Source organism: Mus caroli, unplaced genomic scaffold (genome assembly GCF_978045245.1).
Source record: "Mus caroli unplaced genomic scaffold, Mus_caroli_1 scaffold_8, whole genome shotgun sequence".
Lineage (NCBI taxonomy): Eukaryota > Metazoa > Chordata > Mammalia > Rodentia > Muridae > Mus > Mus caroli.
Genome location: NW_028227263.1, coordinates 22,456,098 through 22,478,072, shown reverse-complemented (window position 1 = coordinate 22,478,072; position 21,975 = coordinate 22,456,098). Strand labels below are relative to the sequence as shown.

Below are 21,975 nucleotides of genomic sequence, written 5' to 3'. Positions count from 1 at the left end.
GGTCACAACATGGACAAGTCAAAGTTTTAAGACGTGAGTGTGAAGCTGATCCTTGTGGAGTGTTGCTCAGACTTGCCGTGTAGAAGGAAGAGCTAGTAGGTGGAAAGTGAAATCTACCAACATAAAGAACTTAAACAGAACAGAAGCCAGGGAACTGTCAACCATCAAACTTAATTGTCAACCACAGGCATCCAGAAAACCTCAGTGACACCGAACCAAAGACAGAAGAGTTAGAAATCATGTTTCAGCCAAGTGGCTCAGGAATTAAAGTCACCAATCTCTAAACCTCAGACCATGCTAAACACCAGTCTAGAGCACAAGTTGGGTTCTAGCTGCCAAACTTCACAAACTGACTTCCATCCCTGGGACTCGCATGGTAGAAGCAGAGACCTGACTGCAGCAAGTTACTCTCTGACCTACTCTCATCACACATACACACACTTAATTTTTTAAAACTGGCCTACCTACAAACAAAAAGAAGAGTCAAGCCCCAAAATTGAAGAACTTGAAGATGCAGTTAAAGATTTAAATAAAGTATTCCCTATAGAAAGTAACATAGAGTTTGACACAGGAAGATGTGTCTCTGTTTCCATTCAAAAGAAACAAAGTCTTAGATGTAGACCTTTGAAAGTACAGGCTTGTGTGATAGACCAAAGTGATTCGGTGGAAGAAAAAGGGAAATCTGAAAAGCCTAAGGGAAGTTCAGAGTTTCCAAAGGAATGCAATACATACACCAAAGAAAACAAGAACACTTAAAGCATAGGATGAGAAAAGATTCCTCGAATCCACAGATGAACTACCTGGAAAAGATGGAACACCTTAGGGAACAACAGAGCAGGGTAAGCCTGTGGCTAAACCTAAAATGCTACATGTTGTCACAGAACTATGTGTCAACATAGTGTGTCTAACATGTGTCAAACCACTGAGTCTCAGCCACATGTTAGAAAGATCTGCTTAAGGAGAAAGAGCAACATCAGTGAAAACTCCTGAACCTAAAAAGCAGTATAAGATGTTCCTGCTTCAGTTTTTAAGAGACGGGCAGGGGTTAATTTAAAAACCAGCACTGGCAAACAACTACCTTCCCTATTCCCAATTCTTTTCAGGGAAAATTCAAGAAGCAGCTCAGTTGGTAGAGTGCTTGCCAAGTATCCCAGGGGCCCTGGGCTCAATCCTCAGCACTGTACAAACTGGCTATAGTAATACAGATCTAACAATTGGAAGGTAGAAAGAGAAGGGTTGTGAATTCAGTTATTCTTGGCTATATACAGAATTAGAAACCAGCCTGGACTATATGAGACCCTTTCTCAAAAAAAAAAAAGTCACAAAACAAAGTAGAACAGATCATAATTCAGCTACATAAAAGAGACGAGACTCAAACACATTCTGATGTTTTTCAAGTAGAAAATGTTCAGTATCTGGATATAGGAACTAACGTAAAAGGAAGAAGAGAACAATCATTTGATTGTTCAAGCAGGACACTTCACTTGCAAATGAAGAGAATGTGTCTCTGATTGAGCACAGCCTGAGCAGCAAGAACTTAGCTCATCAGACACCAAACAGGAGCAGGAACTTCCCAGGCTCTAAAACTGTGAGCAACAAACTTGCCATTTAAGAACCATCAAGTGCAGTGATTGTAATAGAATGAGGAGGCCATGTTCCAGCTCCAGCAAGCAGGAAAACTCAGCAGCTTCAGTCGTGAGTCTCTTACTTGATTGTCCAGAGGAGAAGGAGACTACTGGAACAATTGATGCTGGTTAGCTGGAGCTGGAGCTAAGAAATTAGTGGTGACAAAGAGGAGACCAACATCACTGAGGTGAAATCTGGGTAGTGTTTTCTGAGAGCACAAAGAAGCTGTATTCCAGAGATAGCCAACCAAGGTTGTACCTTATGCTGCAGCTGGACTTGGTAATGTGTAAGAGTCACTCAGGTGGCACTGGTTTCGAAAGCATGAAGGGGTCATGAAGAACAGCTGAGGCTTGGCACTGTGAGAGGCTATGGAAGGCCATTGGTGAAAGTGCAGCTTCAGTTGCAGCTTATGGCCCTGGATTGAAGGGGTCAGGCAAAGGAGTTGAGGCTTGGCACCATGAAGAGAGCCTATGAGAGGTTATTGGTGAAGACTAGTTGTAGTGGAAGACCCCAATATTGTAGAAGCCAGTACCATGGGATGATCACCAAGAACAGCAGCAGCAGTAGAGTGGGTCAAACTGCGTTTAGAGTGCTACATAGGGCAGAGCTGGAAAAGTGATGGCAGCCCTTTGTAGTAGCCCAGGAGATCATGTATGGATTCCAGACATTAGAACAAGAAGCTATGAAGTTGACTTGGAGCTCCCAAGATATTAAAGATGCCGGAGCAGGGGGATACCTGCTGAGGAAAGCAACAACACTCCTTCCTGAAAAGAAGGAGTGGAACCAGGCCATGAGAAAGCAGTCTGTTGCAGGCAACACAGATGAAAAAGGAGTTAGAGATCTGAAAACTGCTTTGACATCAGCCATGGAGATGCAGAGTATAGAGTTTGCCCAGCTGGTTCCCTATCTTGCTTTGGAAATTACAGTTAATTTATTGGTTGAATCTCAGAAGAGACTTAGAACTTTGGACTTTTAATGTTGTTGAGACTACTATAGACTATGGGGACTTTGGAAGTTGGACAAAATGTATTTTGCATTATGCTATGTTTAGGTATGGCCCCCATAGATTCATATGTTTGAACAAGCCTATGGGGGGCCAGGGAATGGAATGTTATGGTTTGTATATGCTCAGTCCAGTGAGTGGCACTATTAGAAAGTGTGGCCCTTTTAGAGTAGATGTGTCACTGTGTGTGTGTGGGCTATAAGACCCTCACCCTAGCTGCCTGAAATTTAGTTTTCCATTAGCAGCCTTAAGATGAAGAGGTAGGACTCTCAGACCTTTCTTACCATACATGAATAGATGCTGCCATGTTCTTGCCTTGATGATACTGGACTGAATCTCTGTACTTGCAAGCCAGCCCCAATTAAATGTTCTTTAGAAGAAGAAAAAACCACACCAAATGTATGCTCGTGTGGCTGCCCAGAGTTTGGCCAGTTTTGCTGACTTTTGTGCCTTGTTTTTAATTTTATTAATATTATTTTTTAAATGTACAAATGAAAGCATCATGCACAAAGATTAATCAGACCCAAAGTTTAAAACTTGATGAACTTTCATATAGTTAGAGTTGGCATTCCAAATAAAACTTGGGACTGCATACCACTCTAATGGCAGGGGTGCATGGCCAAAGAAGTGATTTGTTGCATTAGAATCCCATAGACAACTTATAATCATCATGGGTCACCTGGAAACTCCAGAAAACATGAATTGTTACCACTAAGTCACTGAAGGGGTCTCTGATAATAGCAACAGGAGTACCTGTCGATTTTATTTTGGAGAAAGTCTAGAGTTTTTTGTTGGCAGGTCTTATTCAAGGCAGTCCGAGTTGTTCAGGTACCCTGGGTAGCCTGTCCCTTCCAAGATAAAGCTAATTGTGACTGAAGGGCCATTCAGAGAGACAGATCATTATGGGATGACATCCCATACAACCTGCTGTTGACATATTTATTACCTATGGACATCCACAGGGGGTGTAGAGTGAGTGCCACATGGAGATGCTAAGCCTGTGAGTTGCTTTGCAGAGGACTACTTCAGGGAAAGATATGTTATTTCCCTGTGATGGTTAGTGTTAAATGCCAGCTTGGCAGAATCTAGAGTTTCTTGGGAGATGGGCTCCTGAGGATGCCTATAGATCATTTTCCTGATAATATTATTTGAAGGAGGAAGACCCATGCACTACTGGTGGCACTATTCTCTGGCTAGGATCCTGGGGTGTATAAGTGGAAAAAAAAGGAGCTGAGGCACAGCATGCACCCATTGCTTTCTGCTTACTAATCATGGATTCAGTGTGACCAGTAAGTCTCCTGGCCCTGCCAACATGTCTTCCTCACCTACTTTCATGTCTTCCCTGACATTTATCCCCCGGGAACTATGTGGTGGTTTTAACAAAAGAAACTCCATAGGCTCATGTATTTGAATGCTCGGCCTATAAATGATAGAACAGTTCTGGGAAGGATTAAGAGGTGTGGCCTTGTTGAAGACACTGTGTCACTGGGGGTGGGCTTTGGGGTTTCAAACCCCCTGCCTCTCTATCACTTACTCTCCCTCCTCTTCCTCTTCCTCTTCCCTCCCTCTCTCCCTCCCCCTTCTCTGTCATTCACTCTCTTTCCCTCCATCCCTTCTCCTCCACCCACCTCCAATTCTCAGGCTATATTATCCAAGCCTGTCTACGTGCTGCCCTGTTCACCATTCTGATAGTCATGAAGTGGCCCTCTGAAAATGTAAGCAAGCCCCTGATTAAATGATTTCTTATATAAGCTGCCTTGGTCATGGTATCTTTTCACAACCGTAGAAAAATAACTAAAATAAACTGCAAGCCAAAATAAAGCATATTGCCCTTTAAGTTGCTTTTGTCAGGGTATTTTATCATAACCCCTCAAGATTAGCTTCAACGACATTTCAGAACCCCAGTTATTCCTTTCCCATCTCTCCCTGAAGTATTAGTGGTTACTGTGTCTCCAGTGAATAATAAATAAAATAAACTATATGAACATATATATGTTGATTTGTTGTTTTCCTCTTTAAGGAATTGAGTCAGTATTAGCTCAGTTGGTAGAATATTTTCTAGATTGCACAAAACTCAGGGTTTGAGCCTCAATAGTCTACAAATTACATGTGGTTACACATACCTACAATCCCAGCACTGGAGAAGTGTAGGCACCAGAAGTTCAAGGTCATTGAATTAGAAGTTTAAGGCCATTTTTGGCTACACATTGAGTTAAAAGCCAGGCTTCATTATAGGAGAACTCATCTAGTTTTTTTATTTTTAATTTGAAATATAGTCTTGCTATATTATCCAAGCTGACCTCCAACACTAGGCTCAAAGGATCCTATTGCTCTCGCTTCCCAAACTCTCTCTCTCTCTCTCTCTCTCTCTCTCTCTCTCTCTCTCTCTCTTTGTGTGTTTCTCTTTGTGTGTGTGTGTGTTTCTGAGCTCAGACCCCAAAACCCTGGAAAGGGTGGACAAGTGTTTATCACTGCCCTATCGCCACAGAATTTTTATGGGTATGATTTAGACTTCATAAAGCTAGAGCTTATCCCTTCCTCTCTCCCAAACAACAAACAAAATAGAAAATAACCCTTCAATTTTATTTAGAGTTTTATAGTGATCCATTATGGAATACCTGTAAAGTACACTGCACACGCACAATTATGAAACATATTTACTCATTTGAGAAACTGAACTCCCTCTGTCCTTTCACTGGTTTCTCTTCCCCCACCTTCCCCATTCATGTCACCTAAACCTTGATTACTATTCACTTGTTCCTCAGTCCCGCAGACTATTTTGATTACATCTGTTGATTCTGAAACAGAGTTCAAGGAATTTGTAACCCCATCCCTAATTTACTCTCATGGTTACAAAGTTTTCCATTCTGTTCTTCACAACTCTCTCTTTCACAACTTTTTCCTCCGTTTCTTGCTGAGAACCCTACTCCCAGGCGAGCGCTCTAAGCTATGTTCCTAGTCACTTCCTAACATCTCAAAGGCATTGATTAGCACAGGACCTGACACAGTGTTGATTCCCCCACTAGAAGTTTGTTACATTGTTGAATGATCTAAATGGAGACAGAAATTTAATACATTAAACTTGCTTCTTTTGGGTAGACTCTCTGCCCTTCAGTCCTGAATTGACTATTTGTAAAAGTTACTGAGCGACAAGAAGCCACTAAGACTACATTTCCCAGAAAGGATTGCGGCACCACCACCATGTCCGGGCTCTTTAGAAACTTCCGGGTTGTGAGGGCGGAGCCTAAAGAATCCTCCAATGGTCTGACTAGACGAGGAACTTGGTCTGACAAACGTCATGTCCCGGGAGCCAATCAGCTGAAAGGTGGGTGGGCGGTGCGGGGGCGTCGTCACTGAACAGCGCCCGCCTATCGCGCCTTATCTTTGCAGCTTTAGTCCGTGCCTGTTTCTTGCCTCTTTCCCCACTGCTTGTTTCCCCGTTTCCATGTCCCTGGTGGGTGCCGCACCCCAGAACATCCCACGCACATGGCTTCCAGCTCGAGGGAGTCCTCGTTCTCTTCCTGCTCGTCGAGCTGTGACTTGGACGACGAGGGAGTGCGCGGCACCTGCGAAGATGCTTCTCTCTGCAAGAGGTGCCTGGGGACGCTGGGTTTGGGATGGGAGCTGGTGTCCCGAGCCTAGGTGGCTAGAGGGCCACTGACCAAGGCATACGCTAGGACACTGGGATGGGGCTGTCGCACTCATCTGGAACGGCCCTGGCTTCACACCTGGGAAGTGCACGGAGCAGGGAGGGGTTCATTTAAGTCACAATTAACGAATGTGTGTGAACCCGGGGTACCACGACAGGGAGTAAGTCGCTGAACAAAGCTTGCTAGATCTTAGCCTTCAGGAAAGACAGGGTGTGTTGCAAGTAATAACTACAGCTTTGCTGGGTTAGAAATGGAACTTTGCTTGGTAGGTTACAATCCTGTTGAAATTGGTCATTATTCCCCATTGTGCACCTGAAACTCAAGTCTATGAGGGAGGGGTAGATTGCAGGTCCCAGCGCCCGCTGTGTTTGTAGAATCAGCACTATACATAGGCCACAGTCTTTATGGAGTTATAGTAGGTGGTGGTGGGTCTTGTCAGTGCACAAGAAAACACAAAGCTTGCATGTCCTTCATTCCTGCAACAAAGCTATTGGGATAGTACACTGTGCCTTACTTTGAGCTAATTAGTAGGGTTTGCTTTCAGTGATTGCAAATACTTAAAGGAGCAAAACAGACATGGTGTTGACATACTAGACTCACAGCCTCATTGGGAGGAGCAGTAAACTCATACTTCAGTGTTGGGCTCTTGGAGATGCAGCAGTGTCTTTAGAGTTTGAAATTTATCCAGGGATGTTTAAACCGGCAAGAAAAAGCCTGAGACAAGGAAGTAGGATAATGTTCAGAACTAGGGAGGAGTGTGGGCTTTGGGACAATTAGGACAATGCCCTGGAGAGAGGCGTGGGCTGGGGGCCAGAGAGGTGTTATGGTGTGGGGAATACAAGTTTTGGGATGAAGTGTTGCACTCTTTGTAGGGTCTTAGAAACTAAGCAATGGGATTTTAAGCATCAGTCCTGGAGCCAGACTGCCCAAGCTATATAAACTTGGGCAAGTTCCTAATGTGTGTGTGTGTGTGTGTGTGTGTGTGTGTGTGTGTGGTGGGGGCATGCATATATGGGTGAATACCTGTGCATGCTAAAGGAGGATGTTGAGTGTCCTGCTCTATCGTTCTGCCTTGTTCCCTTGAGATAGGATCTCTCACCTTTTCAGCCAGACTGGTTAGGTAAGGAGCAAACCTTAGAGACCTCAGCATTCTTCCTGCCCCCAGCCCCCATCACGGGTTGCAGGTGTGTGAAAAGCCACGCCCTTCTTTTTTATTGTGCTGGGGATCCAACTCAGGTCCTCAGGCTTGTACAGAAAGTGTTCTTACCCACTGAGCCATCTCCCCAGCCCCGTAACTTTTTTTTTTTTTTTTGCCTTAGATTTCTTGTCTCTGAAGTAGGGGCTGGGGAGGCTAGGGAGAGAGCTTAGTTGGGAAAGCGCTTGCTGTGCAACCATTGTGATCTGAGCTCATATGCCTGTAACCCCCATCCTGGGGATTGGGAACAAGGGGTTCCCTGGAGCTCCCTGACCAACTTGGTCTAGCGAAATTGGCAAGTTCCAGGTTCAATGAGAAACCCTGTTTCAAAATATAAGGTGGACAGTGATAGAGGAAGACACCTGATATCAACCTCAGGACCGAGCATGTGCATGCATAGCTGTGTACATCTGCATGTGCAGGTGCGCCCGCGTACATCACACAGTAAAAGTGTGTGTGAGAAAGAGACAGAGACAGAGACAGACAGAAGCAGGTGTGGCGTGGCGGGTGGCAGCGATCTGGTCTCTTAAGTGGTTTTGAAGATTCAGTGATGCTCTCTCCTATCCACCATCAGTAGATCCTTTAGAGTAGTGGGCAGCGAGTGGGTGTGGCTGGAGGCTGTGGTTTGCATTCAGAGCTTTTTGCACTGGATCCTTGTCTCTGAGGATCTGGTTTGGGTTTTGTTGTTGTTGTTTCTGTTTTTTGTTTTGTTGTTGTTGAGGTTTTTTTTTTTTCCTTGTTTTGTTTTTCTACACAGGGTTTCTCTGTGTAGCCCTGGTTGTCTTGGAACTTGCTCTGTAGACCAAGCTGGCCTCCAATTCACAGAGGTCTGCCTGCCTCTGCCTCTTGGGTGCTGGGACTAAAGGTGTGTGCCACCACCATCTGCCAGATGTATATTTGTGTCTTCGTGGGTGCACATTGTGTTGGCAGGTCCTCTAGAGTTGGGGTTATAGGCAGTTATATGTGCTGGGAATTGAACTTAGGGTTCAGTACTTAATCTTAACCATTAACCACAGAGCCATTTCTTCAGCCCTATAAATTAATCCTTAAGCTATACGTGAGTATTCTGTGTCTCTTGGTTTCTGTGATACTGTAATAGGCATTCTTGAACAACTTTTTTTCAAATTACATTTATTCACTTTGTATATATGTGTCAGCAGGCAGTGTAGGGCAGGTCATTTCTCTTCTTTTACCCTGTCGGGCCTGGGTATTGAACTCAGAGCATCACATTTGGTTGCAAACACCTTCTTCCTAAGCCATCTTGCCTGTGAGACCAACATCTTCATTGTATCACATAAAACTTCTCAGTCTTGTCGAAGGTTGTGGTATCACTAGATGCTTGCCAGTGGGGCACATGAGCAAGTTATCCTTCTCTGCTGAGTCTTCCTTTCTTTTTTTAAAATGGGAATCATAAAGTTAGCATGCCTTTCGTATGTGAGGATTAAGTGTGATAATTGATACACGGTTGTTACTACAGGATTACTACAAAGTGAAGCTGTCAATAGCTCACTAGTAGTAGTTTGGATTTCCTTCCCGTCAGAATATTATCTGGTTGAAGTTGCTGAGCTTGTATTAGCAGTGGGTCTGGCTGGTTCCTGCCACTGTGAGTTATAGCATCAAATCCATAAGACAACATTTAAGAAGTCCACTGGTCCCCAGGGTACCTGCAGTTCTGTCACTGTGTGTTGGTTTGCCCCCTCCATTGGTACAGAGTCCTGGAACAGTGGTGAGGTTGTCTGTGTTCGGAGGCTGTGGTGAGGATTGAGTGTGGAGTGTTTTCAGCAGTGGCTGCAGCAGATGCTTCAAACTGGTTATCATTGCCACTCTTCTGTCATCAGAGTCGGGGCCTGCTTTGACACATAAGGTTTGTAATTACTTGGTTCCTGATGTGTCACTGTTGGTAGATGGTGCCTGTGAGAACTGTTGAGGAGGCCTTTAAAAAGGTTTGATGTATTTCTTTGTTTTCTTTTTCTTTCTTGGTATATATGTGTGTGAATTTTGTGTGTTGGTTAAGTGTTGGTGTGTGTGTGTGTGTGTGTGTGTAGGTTCATGATCCTGTGCACACCCATGTGGCGGCTGGAAAAGGATATCATAGGTGTCCTTTCATTAGACCTTATTCCTCCAAGGCAGGGTCTCTTGCAGAACCTGGAGCTTCCATTTTTCCGTTAGGTTTACAACCTGCCTGTCCTGTCAGTTGACCCACCCCACACTGGGATTACAGGCACGTGCAAGGCCAGGCTTGGCTTTTTGTGTGTGTGCTGAGATCATAACTGTCGAGCCATCTCTCCAATCCTGGATATTGTTTCTTGAGGGAGGGAATTTTCATTCTTTGAGACTTGGTTGATTGCTGTGAGGGGGCTGTCACGAAAAGTTCTCTTGCTCTCTTTTTATATGTCTTCTCTCCCATCCACGTTTTCACTCTAACATGACACAGTCAAGTTGGTGCCTTGCTGTTTGAACTTCTAGTCACCAGACTCATTTGCCAGATGAACCTCTTTGCTTTTTAAGGTACTGAGCTCCGTTATTTTGTTATAGTAACATGACTCAGACTCACCTCCTCTCCTTGTCTTCTCATTACGCTCACCATGCTGTGCTCTGGGTCACTCTGCTCTTTGTTTACAGTGACCCAGGGTCCACCACACCTGCACGGTGTCCTCTCAGATGGGTGCTCCATATTCTGTAAGTCCCTCCAGTTCATCAGCCTCCTTGTGACCATTCCTTCCTTCCCTGTACCTGAACTTCGATGCTTCCCTACAATGGCCTTTTCTTGTAGTCGTCTTCTTTCTCATATGTAGGATCCCCAAGGATCAGGTGTTTGAGATGTGTGTTCTTCAAATTGTTTTGTTTCCTTTTCCCATTTTTGAGGTTCGTTCTATCCAGCAGGACCCCTCCCCCAATGGCTGTTGTTTACCCTTTCTGAGTTAATCAGCTCCTTGAAGGCTTGCGTGTATGCTTCACCTCCTCTGGTCTTCCTTATTTCTTTCTTTCTAGGCATGGGCCTTGGGTACCCTTTCCAAACCCCACAGCTGGCCCCTGTTAGACAACCTTTGTAGGAACTGATGCAAGATATGGAACACTGTAAAATTTTTGTACCATCCTTGCACAAAGACCGTGCTAACCTCTGTGTCACTGCAATTTTAGATTATCTGCTGCTGAAACAAGCACCCTCCTTAGTTCTTGACATAGCCCCTGAGTAAACTCAGTGTCCTGTAAGCACTCAGTTTGCCTATATACCCTCATTCCTTTGTGACCACCCTTTCCCACCATAGTACCCTAGGTCTCCGTCTTGGTGCATAACCATCTTCCTCCTTTGCAGTTGCTTAGTCAGTTATTAGAATTCAGTCGACTTGCTCAGAACCATGGCTTTTCCTGTCCAGTCAGAGCGTAGAGTTCATAGTCCATCATTCAGCAATTGAGTTGGCATTGCCCACATCTGTCTTGTCCTTTGGTAATAGACCTCTTTAAATTAGGTAAGTAGTCAGAGGGTAGACAATAGCAAGAAGGTGTGGTCCAGCAGGGTATGGTGAATCTCAGAGAAATGGCACAACTTCTAGTTTCTATTTCCTCCTAGAATACTTGTGGTAGACACACAGTAGGGCAACTTGATACTACTGTGAATTTGTGTCTGCCAGCCTGGTCTGTACCCCTAACTGCTTCTCTGGACAACTCATTCTTACTTTTTTTTTTTTTTTTTAATTCTGTTTGTGTGTATATGTCTGTACACATGCACATGCGTGCATATACACGTGTACTGGTGCATGCACACACATGTGTCAAGTGTTTTAAGCTGTTGTACTCTATCTTATTTTTTTAAGGAAGAGTTTTTCACTGAGTCTAGAGCTCACAGATTCAGCTAGATTCTCTTGCTAGTGAGCTCCAGGGTCTACTTATCTCAGCCTTACCCCCAGCCTGGGGTGGCAGCTGCACAGTTTCTGGCTTTTTACGTGAGTGCTGGGGATCTAAATCCAGGTCATCTGCTTTACTTGCCCAGGAACTGCTTTGTTTCCTAGGAAAGCTGGGCTTACAGACACTCGTGGTAGGCTTTAATGTTCATCCTAGGTCCTAGGGGTTAAAATTCGGATTCTTATGCTTGTGTGTCAAAGCAGTTTACCTACTAAGCCATTGCCCTAGCACCTGGTTTGTTTGTTTTTGAGATGAGGTTTCAATGTGTAGCTTAGACAGGTCTTGAACTCCTGTCTTCATATCTCCTACGCTGTGAGCAGCTGGGACTGAATTCCATACTTTATCTACTTGCAAACTTGACTTCTGTTTCCATCCAGGATACTTGTTGACAGAGGGCACAGAAGCCTTCAAGTGGAGCTGCATTTGTGTTCCTGTAAGAACCTTAACAGTCCTTTCCTGGAGGACATTTGTCTCTGTCCGGTAGAACACACTTGTAGCTAGAAAAGATGATTTAATAGCTGGAGTCTCTCAATAAGAGGTTGCAGAAAATACATCTTAGGATGTGTGCTTCAGCTGGGTTGTTCGTAGGAGGGTCCATGAAACAGCTGTGCTGTGGATCAAACGCTAATAGCCGAGGCCAGGCAGCTCTGTTGGCGAGGCACACTCAGGAAGTTAGAATGTTTGTCTAGAGAAGGATTGAAGGGGCAATAGAAACCCAGTCACTTGTCAGCTAGAAGAGAGGGGGCTTGGTATCTTTGTGGGTGACACAATGCCTGTGCTACTTAGTGTTTGTCAGTTTGACACAAGCTCAGGTCATCTGGGGAGAGGGAACTTCAAATGAGAAAAAGTCTCCATGAGAGTGACTTGCAGACAAGTCTGTGGAGCATTTTTTGGATTAATGATTAATGTGGGAGGGCCCTGGCCACTGTGGCCAAGTGACAGTACTTCCTGGGGGGCGGCATGGGGGGGGTGGGGGGGAAAGGTGGCCCTGAGTTGTCTAAGAGAGCAGGCTGAGTAAGCCATGGGGAGCAAGCCAGGAAGCCAGGGCTTCTGCTTTGGTGCCTGCCCTGACTTGTAGTCATGCTAGACTGTGATTAGGGCATGTAAGCCAAATAAACCCCTTCCTTCCTGAGTTGCTGTAGTCATAGTGCTTTATCACAGAGATAGAAAGCAAGCTAAGACAGGGATCTTGTTTTTAACCTGTGTTTAGAATTTAGCAGTGCATATAATCTGCATCCCTTGTCATTCCTGCAGAATGCCTTATGCTAGTGTTCTGCAAAATTGTTTATACCCAGCAGGAAAACATCATGGCCTCACTGTAGGTACCAAGCCAGCTGCCCCCAAACGAAGGGCTAGCTCATGCTAACTAGCTAGTTCCTAGAGGCCAAGGCTGCTTTCTGTGCACAGTAGAAGAGTGAATCTTCACAACATGCACAGAGGCTGCCAGGCATGACCAGAAACATTGACAGAGGCAGAGCAGTGTGTTAGGGGAACTTGACAGAGGTGGGCACTGGGCAGCAGGAGAGTCTGCAGAGGGATGAAGGCAAGACCCATAGAAGGCAGAAGGCGGCGTCATCCTCGGGGATGTTAAGTAGTGGACGGACAGGGTCTAGCAGCACTCCTCTACTGGCTGTGCAGGAGATGGGCAGTGGAAAGGGAGCTTTCTCTCTGCTCCAGCCCTGTTCTCTTCCCCCTCACTCAGTCTCTTCATACAGATCCTTACTCTGCTCAGGGTGACTTTTTACATTTTATAAAAAAATTTTTTAATCTTTTTTTGTTTTTTTTGTTTTGTTTTGTTTTGTTTTGAGACAGGGTTTCTCTGTATAGTCCTGGCTGTCCTGGAACTCACTCTGTAGACCAGGCTGGCCTCGAACTCAGAAATCCGCCTGTTTCTGCCTCCCAAGTGCTGGGATTAAAGGCGTGTAAATTTTTTTTTTTTTAATAATCACAAATATTGTCCTGTCACTTGAACATCTTCCAGATCCCTATTATCCACAGGTACAACTCTACATACAATGTGATGTTTGATCCACGGTGGCTTTTTAGGATCTGGTCACTCTCCATTGGATTGCCACCTAATTAAAAATACCTACTCAGATGTCTCAGAATGACCTCAGATGCTCTACTGCTAACCTAGCCTGCTAAAGATTACCCAGACACGGTCTTCCTCTCCTGACCCTACTCCATCGGTCACTAGGTCACAGGTAAAACAGGGAGACGTGGTCTTACAAGTCTTCCACTTATGTGGTCTGTTACCTAGATCCATTGTTTTTCCCCTTAAAGTATTTCTGGAATCTACTTCCTTCTTTCCTTCCACCTTTGCTCCTGGTTTCCTGGTGCAAGGTGAGGTTAGGTATGATCAGAGTTAAGGCACTCCTCTGCCTCCTGGGCTTCCTCAGTCATTCTTTCTTCTACTCCTTAAGTCATAGTGAAGCCGGAAGTTGTAAAAAGCTGTCTGGATTGTGTCCCTCCATGGTTTAATAGTTTCCTGTTGACAATGGCCTTACCCAGTTTTGCAGGGTCCTGCTTGTTCTGATATAGGTCCCCAGTATCACTTCACCCTACTACTCGGCCTCCCTCTCAGCTCTCCTTCCTCAGAGCCATCAAGCATGCTGGTCCCTCTGCTTCAGATTAGTTGGTTTCATGTCAGTTTATAGACTTGTACTTACATTCACCCAGAATTTTTTTTTTTTCCGAGACAGGGTTTCTCTGTGTAGTCCTGGCTGTCCTGGAACTCACTTTGTAGACCAGGCTGGCCTCGAGCTCAGAAATCCCCCTGCCTCTGCCTCCCGAGTGCTGGGATTAAAGGTGTGCGCCACCACGCCGGGCTCAGAATTCTTTCCTGAGTGCCTGCTTTGTTTATGGAAGTGGTGTTCTAGACTTTAGCTATAGAAGTAAACAAATCAAATGGAGCTCTTAGAAACCAGACAGGAAGCAAGCCACATATGTGTCATGCCAGATATGATTTCAAGGTGGAAAGGTCAGAGAAGGTCCCACTGAGAAGATACATCTGCAGCAAACACTTGCAGAAGCTGAGGGAGTGCGCCCTGGAGACATCTGAGGAAACAGAATCCCAGGCAGAAAATAGAGCGGAAATGGTCCCACGCCTGCTGGACTTGTTTTATATGCAGCAATACAGAGTGATTGGGAGGGAGAAGAGGCTGTGCATAATAGGTTCTTGGAACTTAATCGATCCTTAATATTATTGTATGTGTCTGAGTGCTTTGCCAGAATGTATGTGTACCACATGCACGCCAGGTGACCACTAAGGTCAGAAGTGGGCATTGGATCCTGTGGGACTGGAGTTACAGATGGTTGTGAGTGATGGGAATCAAAACTGGGTCCTCTGGAAGAGCCCAAGTGCTCCTAACCACAGGCAACTTTCCACCTCCTCTTGTAGCTTTTCTCTTATGAGTTAGGAGCCATTAGAGGATTTTGAGGGGGAGAATGAAGTAGCCTGGGTTTTTAAAGGCTGAGAACAGACGGTAGGAAGCAAGGATGGAAGCAGGGAGACGAAGACTGTTACCGCCAGGAATATCTTAAGCGAGAGCTGCTGGTATTCAGGGCAGGGTGGTCATGGGGCAGGACTGCAAAGCCATCCCATTCATGATGTGGAAGGTGGAGCGGCTGATAGAAGTGCTGACTGATGGCCGAGGACTCTTAAGATTATTCTAGGTTGTTTGGCTTAGCTCAGGTGGGATGGGGCTCCCTCAGACACCTCGATACATAACATGACCTGCATGGCTTTGGGATTGACCTGATTGGGGTGAATGGAATGAAGAAACGACATGTACAGATACATACTGAAAAAGGTGGAATTGGATGGGCCATGCTTCTGAAGGAGATGCACCAGCAGCCTAGAAACTCAGTGTACTGGCTGGTTTTATGTGTCAGCTTGACACAGGCTGGGGTTATCACAGAGAGATCCAGCTGTGGGGCATTTTCTCAATTAGTGATCAAGGGGGAAGGGCCCCTTATGGGTGATGCCATCCCTGGGCTGGTAGTCTTGGTTCTATAAGAGAGCAGGCTGAGCAAGCCAGTGGAAGCAAGCCAGTAAGAAACATCCCCCCCCATGGCCTCTGTATCAGCTCCTGCTTCCTGACCTGCTTGAGTTCCAGTCCTGACTTCCTTGGTGATGAACAGCAGTATGGAATAAGTAAGCTGAATAAACCCTTTCCTCCCAACTTGCTTCTTGGTCCTGATGTTTGTTCAGGAATAGAAACCCTGACTCAGACACTCAATGTGCTTTGTTATGTGCTGCTGAACAAGAAGTCAAGTTAGCTGATCTCTGTAGGAGAGGAGTCTCAGGATGCAGTCACCCCGGAGGAGGAGGCAGCGGCTGAGACTTTCTGCACACGCTGCCAGCATTTGTACGAGGACTAGGAAAAGGTTTAGCTGTTACTCCGAGCCTGACCTGGTGAAGGCCTTGCCGTTACCATGGGTCTGAGGCATTAAGGTGCATGACATGGCTGCGCCCATATCAGCAGACACATTCACTCAGTACTTGATCTGTTCCCCATACCCACAGGCACATGCCTCTGTCAATTGTCTAGCACCCAAGTGTATTCTTGTGGTCAGCAGCTCAGACATCATTCAAAACCTCATTGCTTAATGTTTGTATCTTCCAGGAGAGTGATTCACCACAGAGCAGGGGTGCCCGTTATAAACACACAGTGAACATTTGTCAAATGAGAAACTGAATCCAAGTGGCATTAAGGATTATATTCCTGATGGGTGAAGTCCTGTGAGTGGTCAGTGTATTACAGAAACCAGACCAGGCCTGAGACTGACATTCCTCTGAGCTATTATAGAACGTAATGATTTCTCAACACAAGTGACACAGGAGCAGGCCATATGGTCATTTCTAGGCAAAGTTAGATTTGCCCTGAGGGCTTTGGCGCCAGCCTTTCTGGTGTACTGATTATATCTTTAGAGCTGTGCACCAAAGAGCAAGGTAGAGATTTTGATCTAAAATATTTTCAAAGCTGGTTCTGCTTTCCATTTCAAGAGAAAATAAACTATTGTAGAAGTGGACCATTCTAGTCAATAAATGAGCTTCTAAACTTGCTTGTAAATGAAGAAAATTATGCCATGTTTCCGCCTACCGATCCACCTCTTTCTTTCCTTCCTTCCCTCCCTTCCTCCTTCCCTTCCTCCCTCCCTTCTTTTCTTCCTTCCTGTTTCTGATTTATTTCTCTATCTCCCAGGTGGCTTCAAGTTTATTACCTCCTGCCTCTCTGGGAATGCATACACACCTTACCAGGCCACCTTTTGCACCTTACCAGACTGAGTTTCTGTTTTCTTTTTTAAATTTACATTTGTTTGTCTGCTTGTTTGTATATGTGCATTCATACATTGTTACAGTTGAATACATAGGATAATCTGTGGGCGTCAGTTCCCTTTCTGCATGGGGATTGATCTCAGGATGTAAGCACTTGGCAGCAAGCACCTTTAGCTGCTGAGCTAGCTCACTGGTTCCAAAGCTTAATTGTTTATTTTTTAAGTTTTAAATTTTTTTAATGATTTTTTTTTTATTTTACATGCATTGGTGTTTTGTCTGCATGTGTATCTGCATGTAGATCTCTGGAAATGGAATTATAGATAGTTGTGAGCTGCCATGTGGGTGCTAGGAATTGAACCCAGGTCCTCTGGAAGCTAAGCCATCTCTCCAGCTCCAGAACTTTAAAAGGACAGTGGTAAGCATTCCCTCCCTCACAGGGGACACTTTGTCCCTGTGGTTTCACAGCAGTCTGTCTCATTCTACTCCGCGTCTGTGCGGACTCTACTGTATATCTTCTTCCGAGTGTATTAAAACTGTTCTAGTGTTGCTATTTAAGTCGTACTATGTAGCCAGGAGATGGCTCCACAGATAAGACCACTGGTGGCTCTTCAAGAGGACCTGGGCTCAGTTGTCCAGCACCCACCTGGCAGCTCATAACCACCTCTAACTCCAGTTCCCGGGTATCTGACAGTCTTTTTTGGCCTCTCAGTGTACTAGGGCATAAATATACAGACATACATGCAGACAAAACAGTCATAGTCATCAAATTTTTAAAGAATAGTGTCTTAGTTAGGGTTTCACTGCTGTGAGCAGACACCATGACCAAGGCAAGTCTTATAAAAACAACATTTAATTGGGGCTGGCTTACAGGTTCAGAGGTTCAATCCATTATCATCAAGGTGGGAGCATGGCAGTATCCAGGCAGGCATGGTGCAGGCAGAGCTGAGAGTTCTACGTCTTCATCCAAAGGCTGCTAGTGGAAGACTGACTTAGAGTGAGAGTATTAAGCCCACACCCACAGTGACACACCTACACCAACCAGGTCACACCTATTCCAACAAGGCCACACCTCCAAATGGTGCCATTCCCTGGCCCAAGAATATACAAACCATCACAAATAGGAAGGAGGAATAAAATTATATTGTGGCCACCACCACTTCTCCATATGTTTTCCAGTGGTGACCCCTGCGGTGAAGTTGACAGAGTCATACAGAGAGAGATTGGATGAGTTTACATTCCTACCCAAAGTGAACATGTTATGAATTATGGAATATTCTCAGTTTCTTAAGTTGTTTATCAACTACCAGGTAGAAAATATTCTCTCTTGTTAATTTGTAACGGGTAGTAGCTCTTATTTTAATTCACAGTTACCAGTTAGGATGTCCATTTTTAAGCTGGCTGTTGGGTTTACATGGATGCTCGCCACTTCATCTTTCTCCTGGGTTGACATTCTCCTGTTTTCTGCTTTTTTTTGGTTTTGTTTTCACAGTGTAGGGGTTGAACCCAGGGCCTTGGATTGGTACTAGGCAAGTGCTGTGCTGAGCCACATCCTTACTGTTGGTTATTTATATTCCTATTGTTGACTTGTAAGACTTTGAACACCAAGGACTGTAAATTTTCCCTCTACATTTTTGTTTTGTTTTGTTTTGTTTTTTGAGACAGGGTTTCTTCGTGTAGCCCTGGCTGTCCTGGAACTCACTCTGTAGACCAGGCTGGCCTCAAACTCAGAAATCCGCCTGCCTCTGCCTCCCAAGTGCTGGGATTAAAGGCGTGCGCCACCACCGCCCAGCTCTTCCCTCAACATTTGATGAAGTATTTTCTGTAAGGCTGATGTGTGTTTAAATTTCGGTTAAATTGTTTGGTGTATTTCATAGTAATGGAAGTTATTAGTGTTTAGGCTACTGTGTCTGACACTTGCTAGCTGTGTGCATGTGTGTGTGTTCACATGTATGTTTGTATATGCGTGCACACATGCATTTATGGAAGCATGTGAATGTCAGGTGTCTTTCCGTGATCACTCTCCATCTTTACTTTTGAGACGGAGTCTCATGGAATCTGGACCTCATTGGTCAGTTAAGCTCTGGCCAGTGAGTGGCAGGAATCCACCTGTCTCTGCCCTATACCATGGTGGAGTCACAGGCATACACCAGTGTGCCTGACTCTATGGGCTCTGGGGACTCTCAACTCAGGTCCTGTTGTGCATGGCCGGCACTTTCTCAAGTGAGCCACCTAGTGCAGTCTTTACTTTCTGACTAACCCTTAAGGAAGGCCACACTGTAACAGTTTCTTTCTGCACTTCTATGATTTGAAGAAAGGTTACATTATCTATGTTACAAAGGTGCAGGGCTAACTCTACCCCTTTGTACTGACCGCTCTGACTTAAGCACACTTTGCCTGTGTACTCAGTCTTCATGCGCTGTAGTGCACCAGTGGCGTCCACCTCACAGTGCTGTAGTGCACCAGTGGCGTCCGCCTCACAGTGCTGTAGTGCACCAGTGGCGTCCACCTCATTTTGCAGCTGAAGTTGCTTTTGCTCATTTTGATGACTGAAATCATGGACTTAAAAGTTCCGTAGTTGTCTTTTATCCAGGGTCCCATTCCTTGTTTCTTCGGATAAGGGACGTTTATAGAGCTCTCCTGGTTCGTTTGATTGGCCATGCTTTGGAAAGGAAGAGTGAAAGCAGATGTTGACAGAAGCTGTATGCCTCGAGCCCCCTTCCATCGAGGGAGCAGTCTCCTCTGGGAGAGCCTACTGAGTAAACTTCTTTTTTTTTGTTGTTGTTTTGAAACAGGATCTCTCCAGGTAGTCATGTTGTCCTGGAGCTTTCTATATAGACCATGCTGGCCTCACACTCACAGAAATCCATCTGCCTCAGCCTCCCGAATGCTGGATTTAAGGTGTGTGCCACCGTCAGGGAGATAAGAGCTGTATTCCCAGCCCTTCTACATTCTTTAATAAATCATATAATACATATTATTTATTTTTTCTGTTTTGACATAGGGTTTCACTGTGAAACCCTGGTTGGCTGGAATTTGCTGTACAGATTAGGCTGACCTCAGACTCACGGAGTACTGGGATTAAAGGTTTGTTCCAGCATGTTTTTGTATCCAGTGTATTCTTTGAGGTTTATTCATGTGCATATCAACAGAGATACACAGACCCAGATAATAAAGTGGATTTTAATCAGTAAAGCTCCCGCAGTCCACTCCAACTCAATCCAGTGCAAACTGAACGGAACTTCTTGTTCAATAGAAATGACAGGCTGAAGAGTGAGACAACGGAAGTGTGCAGGAGCTCAATGGGGCTAGGGTGTTGACAATTTACAAATCCTTAGAAGACAAGAGTGGCTCATGTAAAATCTCCCGATAATGCTAACTAGTGTTGGTGAAGTTAGGTTCTTGCCCTACCTCAGGGGCTGGGAGACAGACAGGGCCCTGCTCAGGTGTTGCCTGGAACAAACAGTAACATCCTTTTGCAGTCTCAGATTTTCTTAGACATTTACCCTAAGATGGCTTAGGGTCATCCTACAGATGGGTCCTTAAGCTGTTAGCAATTAAAGCCTATGGCTAAGCTGTAGTCAACAAAGTAGGCTCAGGAGCTTGGCTGAGTATTTGGTCAGAAGTCGGCCAATCCTGTATCTGTTGTCTGATTTGTTCATTTACTTGTTCTTGTTCCTGTATGGGCCATTGTAAATAGGCTTTGGTCAGCACTTTTTTCTGTCTTTCACTTCTCTTGTGTTCTTTTTGTTTCGTAGTTGCCCCGTGGTAGCAATGCAATATTCTGAAAATATCTTAAGAGATAGGTAATGTAAGCATTCATTCTAAGTTACCGAAACTTTGGCTAGACCTCACAGCCAGAGTTAACAATACACTTTGAGGTCACTTAAGACTGATAGCCTACTGTGTACTCAAACTGTTTGTTTAACCTGCCTTTAGGAGAACAATGTAACAATCAACCTGACTTGCCCTAGATTCTCTTAAAGTCAGCTTTTACAGCCCTAGCTAGTGCATAGCTGCAGGTTTCAGTTCTGTGCTCTTCCATTTCTCTGACCGACCGGAGGAATGCACGGGCGTTGTTAGCTGAGAGCAGCAGACACAAAGGCTGAGAGCAGTTCCCTAAGATCTGCAGAAAGGTTGAAAGCACCCGTTGATGGACGCTGGTTGATAATGTTTGTTATCTGGTCAGGTGGGATCAATTGGAACCAGTGACTTAACCTCTTGTAAAACTTGGTTAAAGATTTCTGTCAAGTCTCCCATCCCTTCCCCACGTGATGCACTCTGTGCTGTTCAGTAAATACAGAACAAAGCTCTTTGTGAGGGACAGACTCATACACAAAGACACAGGTACATGTAGAACACACAGATCCAGGGACGGATTTACAAGACAGCTTTCAGGCAGGCACAGATTTAAACTCATGCCACAGACAGACAGAGGGCAGAAGACACAGGGAGAACAAAGTAGGGAATTTGAACCTGGACTCAAAGGACTCCAAGGGGAAGTCGTTTTATTTCTCTTCTTCATGCCACACTGATGCATTATGGGTGACTCAGAGTTAGTTACCAATTTGTTACAGTTGTCAAACCCAGTCATAGGTGGGTTCATCTTCAACAGGCACACTGGTCTCCCTCCTGGTTTGTGTGTTTACAAGCCCTCCAGTGATGCAGCAGAACTCCAGTCGCATGTGGCATTGCCACTGTATGTGAAATGCATCTTATTATGGTTTTAAATTACATTCTGCTGGTGACCAATGGCCATCAAACTCGTTTTCATGCATTCATTGCTGTTCCTTGGTCTTTTGCCTACTGTGTTAAAATCTTTTGCCTGTTTTTATTGATGTTCATTTGTTGGAGGTCATTAAAGATTCTAGGTAGAATCTTTTTTAAGGTTTATTGATTTATTTCATGTATATGAGTACACTGTAGCTGTACAGCTGGTTGTGAGCCATCATGTGGTTGCTGGGAATTGAATTTAGGACCTCTGCTCCCTTTGGTCAGCCCCACTTGCTCCGGTCAACCCTGATTGCTCCTGCCCTGCTCGCTCTGGCCCAAAGATTTTATTATTATTATAAATAACTACACTGTAGCTGTCTTCAGATGTACCAGAAGAGGACATCTCATTACAGATGGTTGTGAGCCACCATGTGCTTGCTGGGATTTGAACTCAGGACCTTCAGAAGAGCAGTCAATGCTTTTAACCTCTGAGCCCCTAGGTAGAATCTTTTGTTAGGCAAACATGTTCTGTGTGCATGTATCTACATACAGGAAAATAAAACACTGGAATATCATTTGTGATAGGGCAAAAGATAAACTACTCATG

General features: G+C 44.9%; 1 protein-coding gene and 1 non-coding gene across 2 annotated transcripts in view; one reads left to right on the top strand and one right to left on the bottom strand.

The window, feature by feature from the left end:
* Nucleotides 1-5,976: 5,976 nt before the first annotated feature.
* Lcmt1 (leucine carboxyl methyltransferase 1) overlaps nt 5,977-21,975 on the top strand; it is a 52,991-nt gene continuing 36,992 nt past the window's right edge. Inside the window, exon 1 of the mRNA XM_021167664.2 lies at nt 5,977-6,222. Within this exon, the coding sequence (XP_021023323.1) occupies nt 6,116-6,222 (107 nt within the window). The 5' untranslated portion in view covers nt 5,977-6,115. The remainder of the gene's footprint in view (nt 6,223-21,975) is intronic.
* Nucleotides 10,537-10,639, bottom strand: LOC147002860 (U6 spliceosomal RNA). Its single transcript, XR_015048096.1, has one exon. It is a non-coding gene; the product is annotated as a U6 spliceosomal RNA (small nuclear RNA).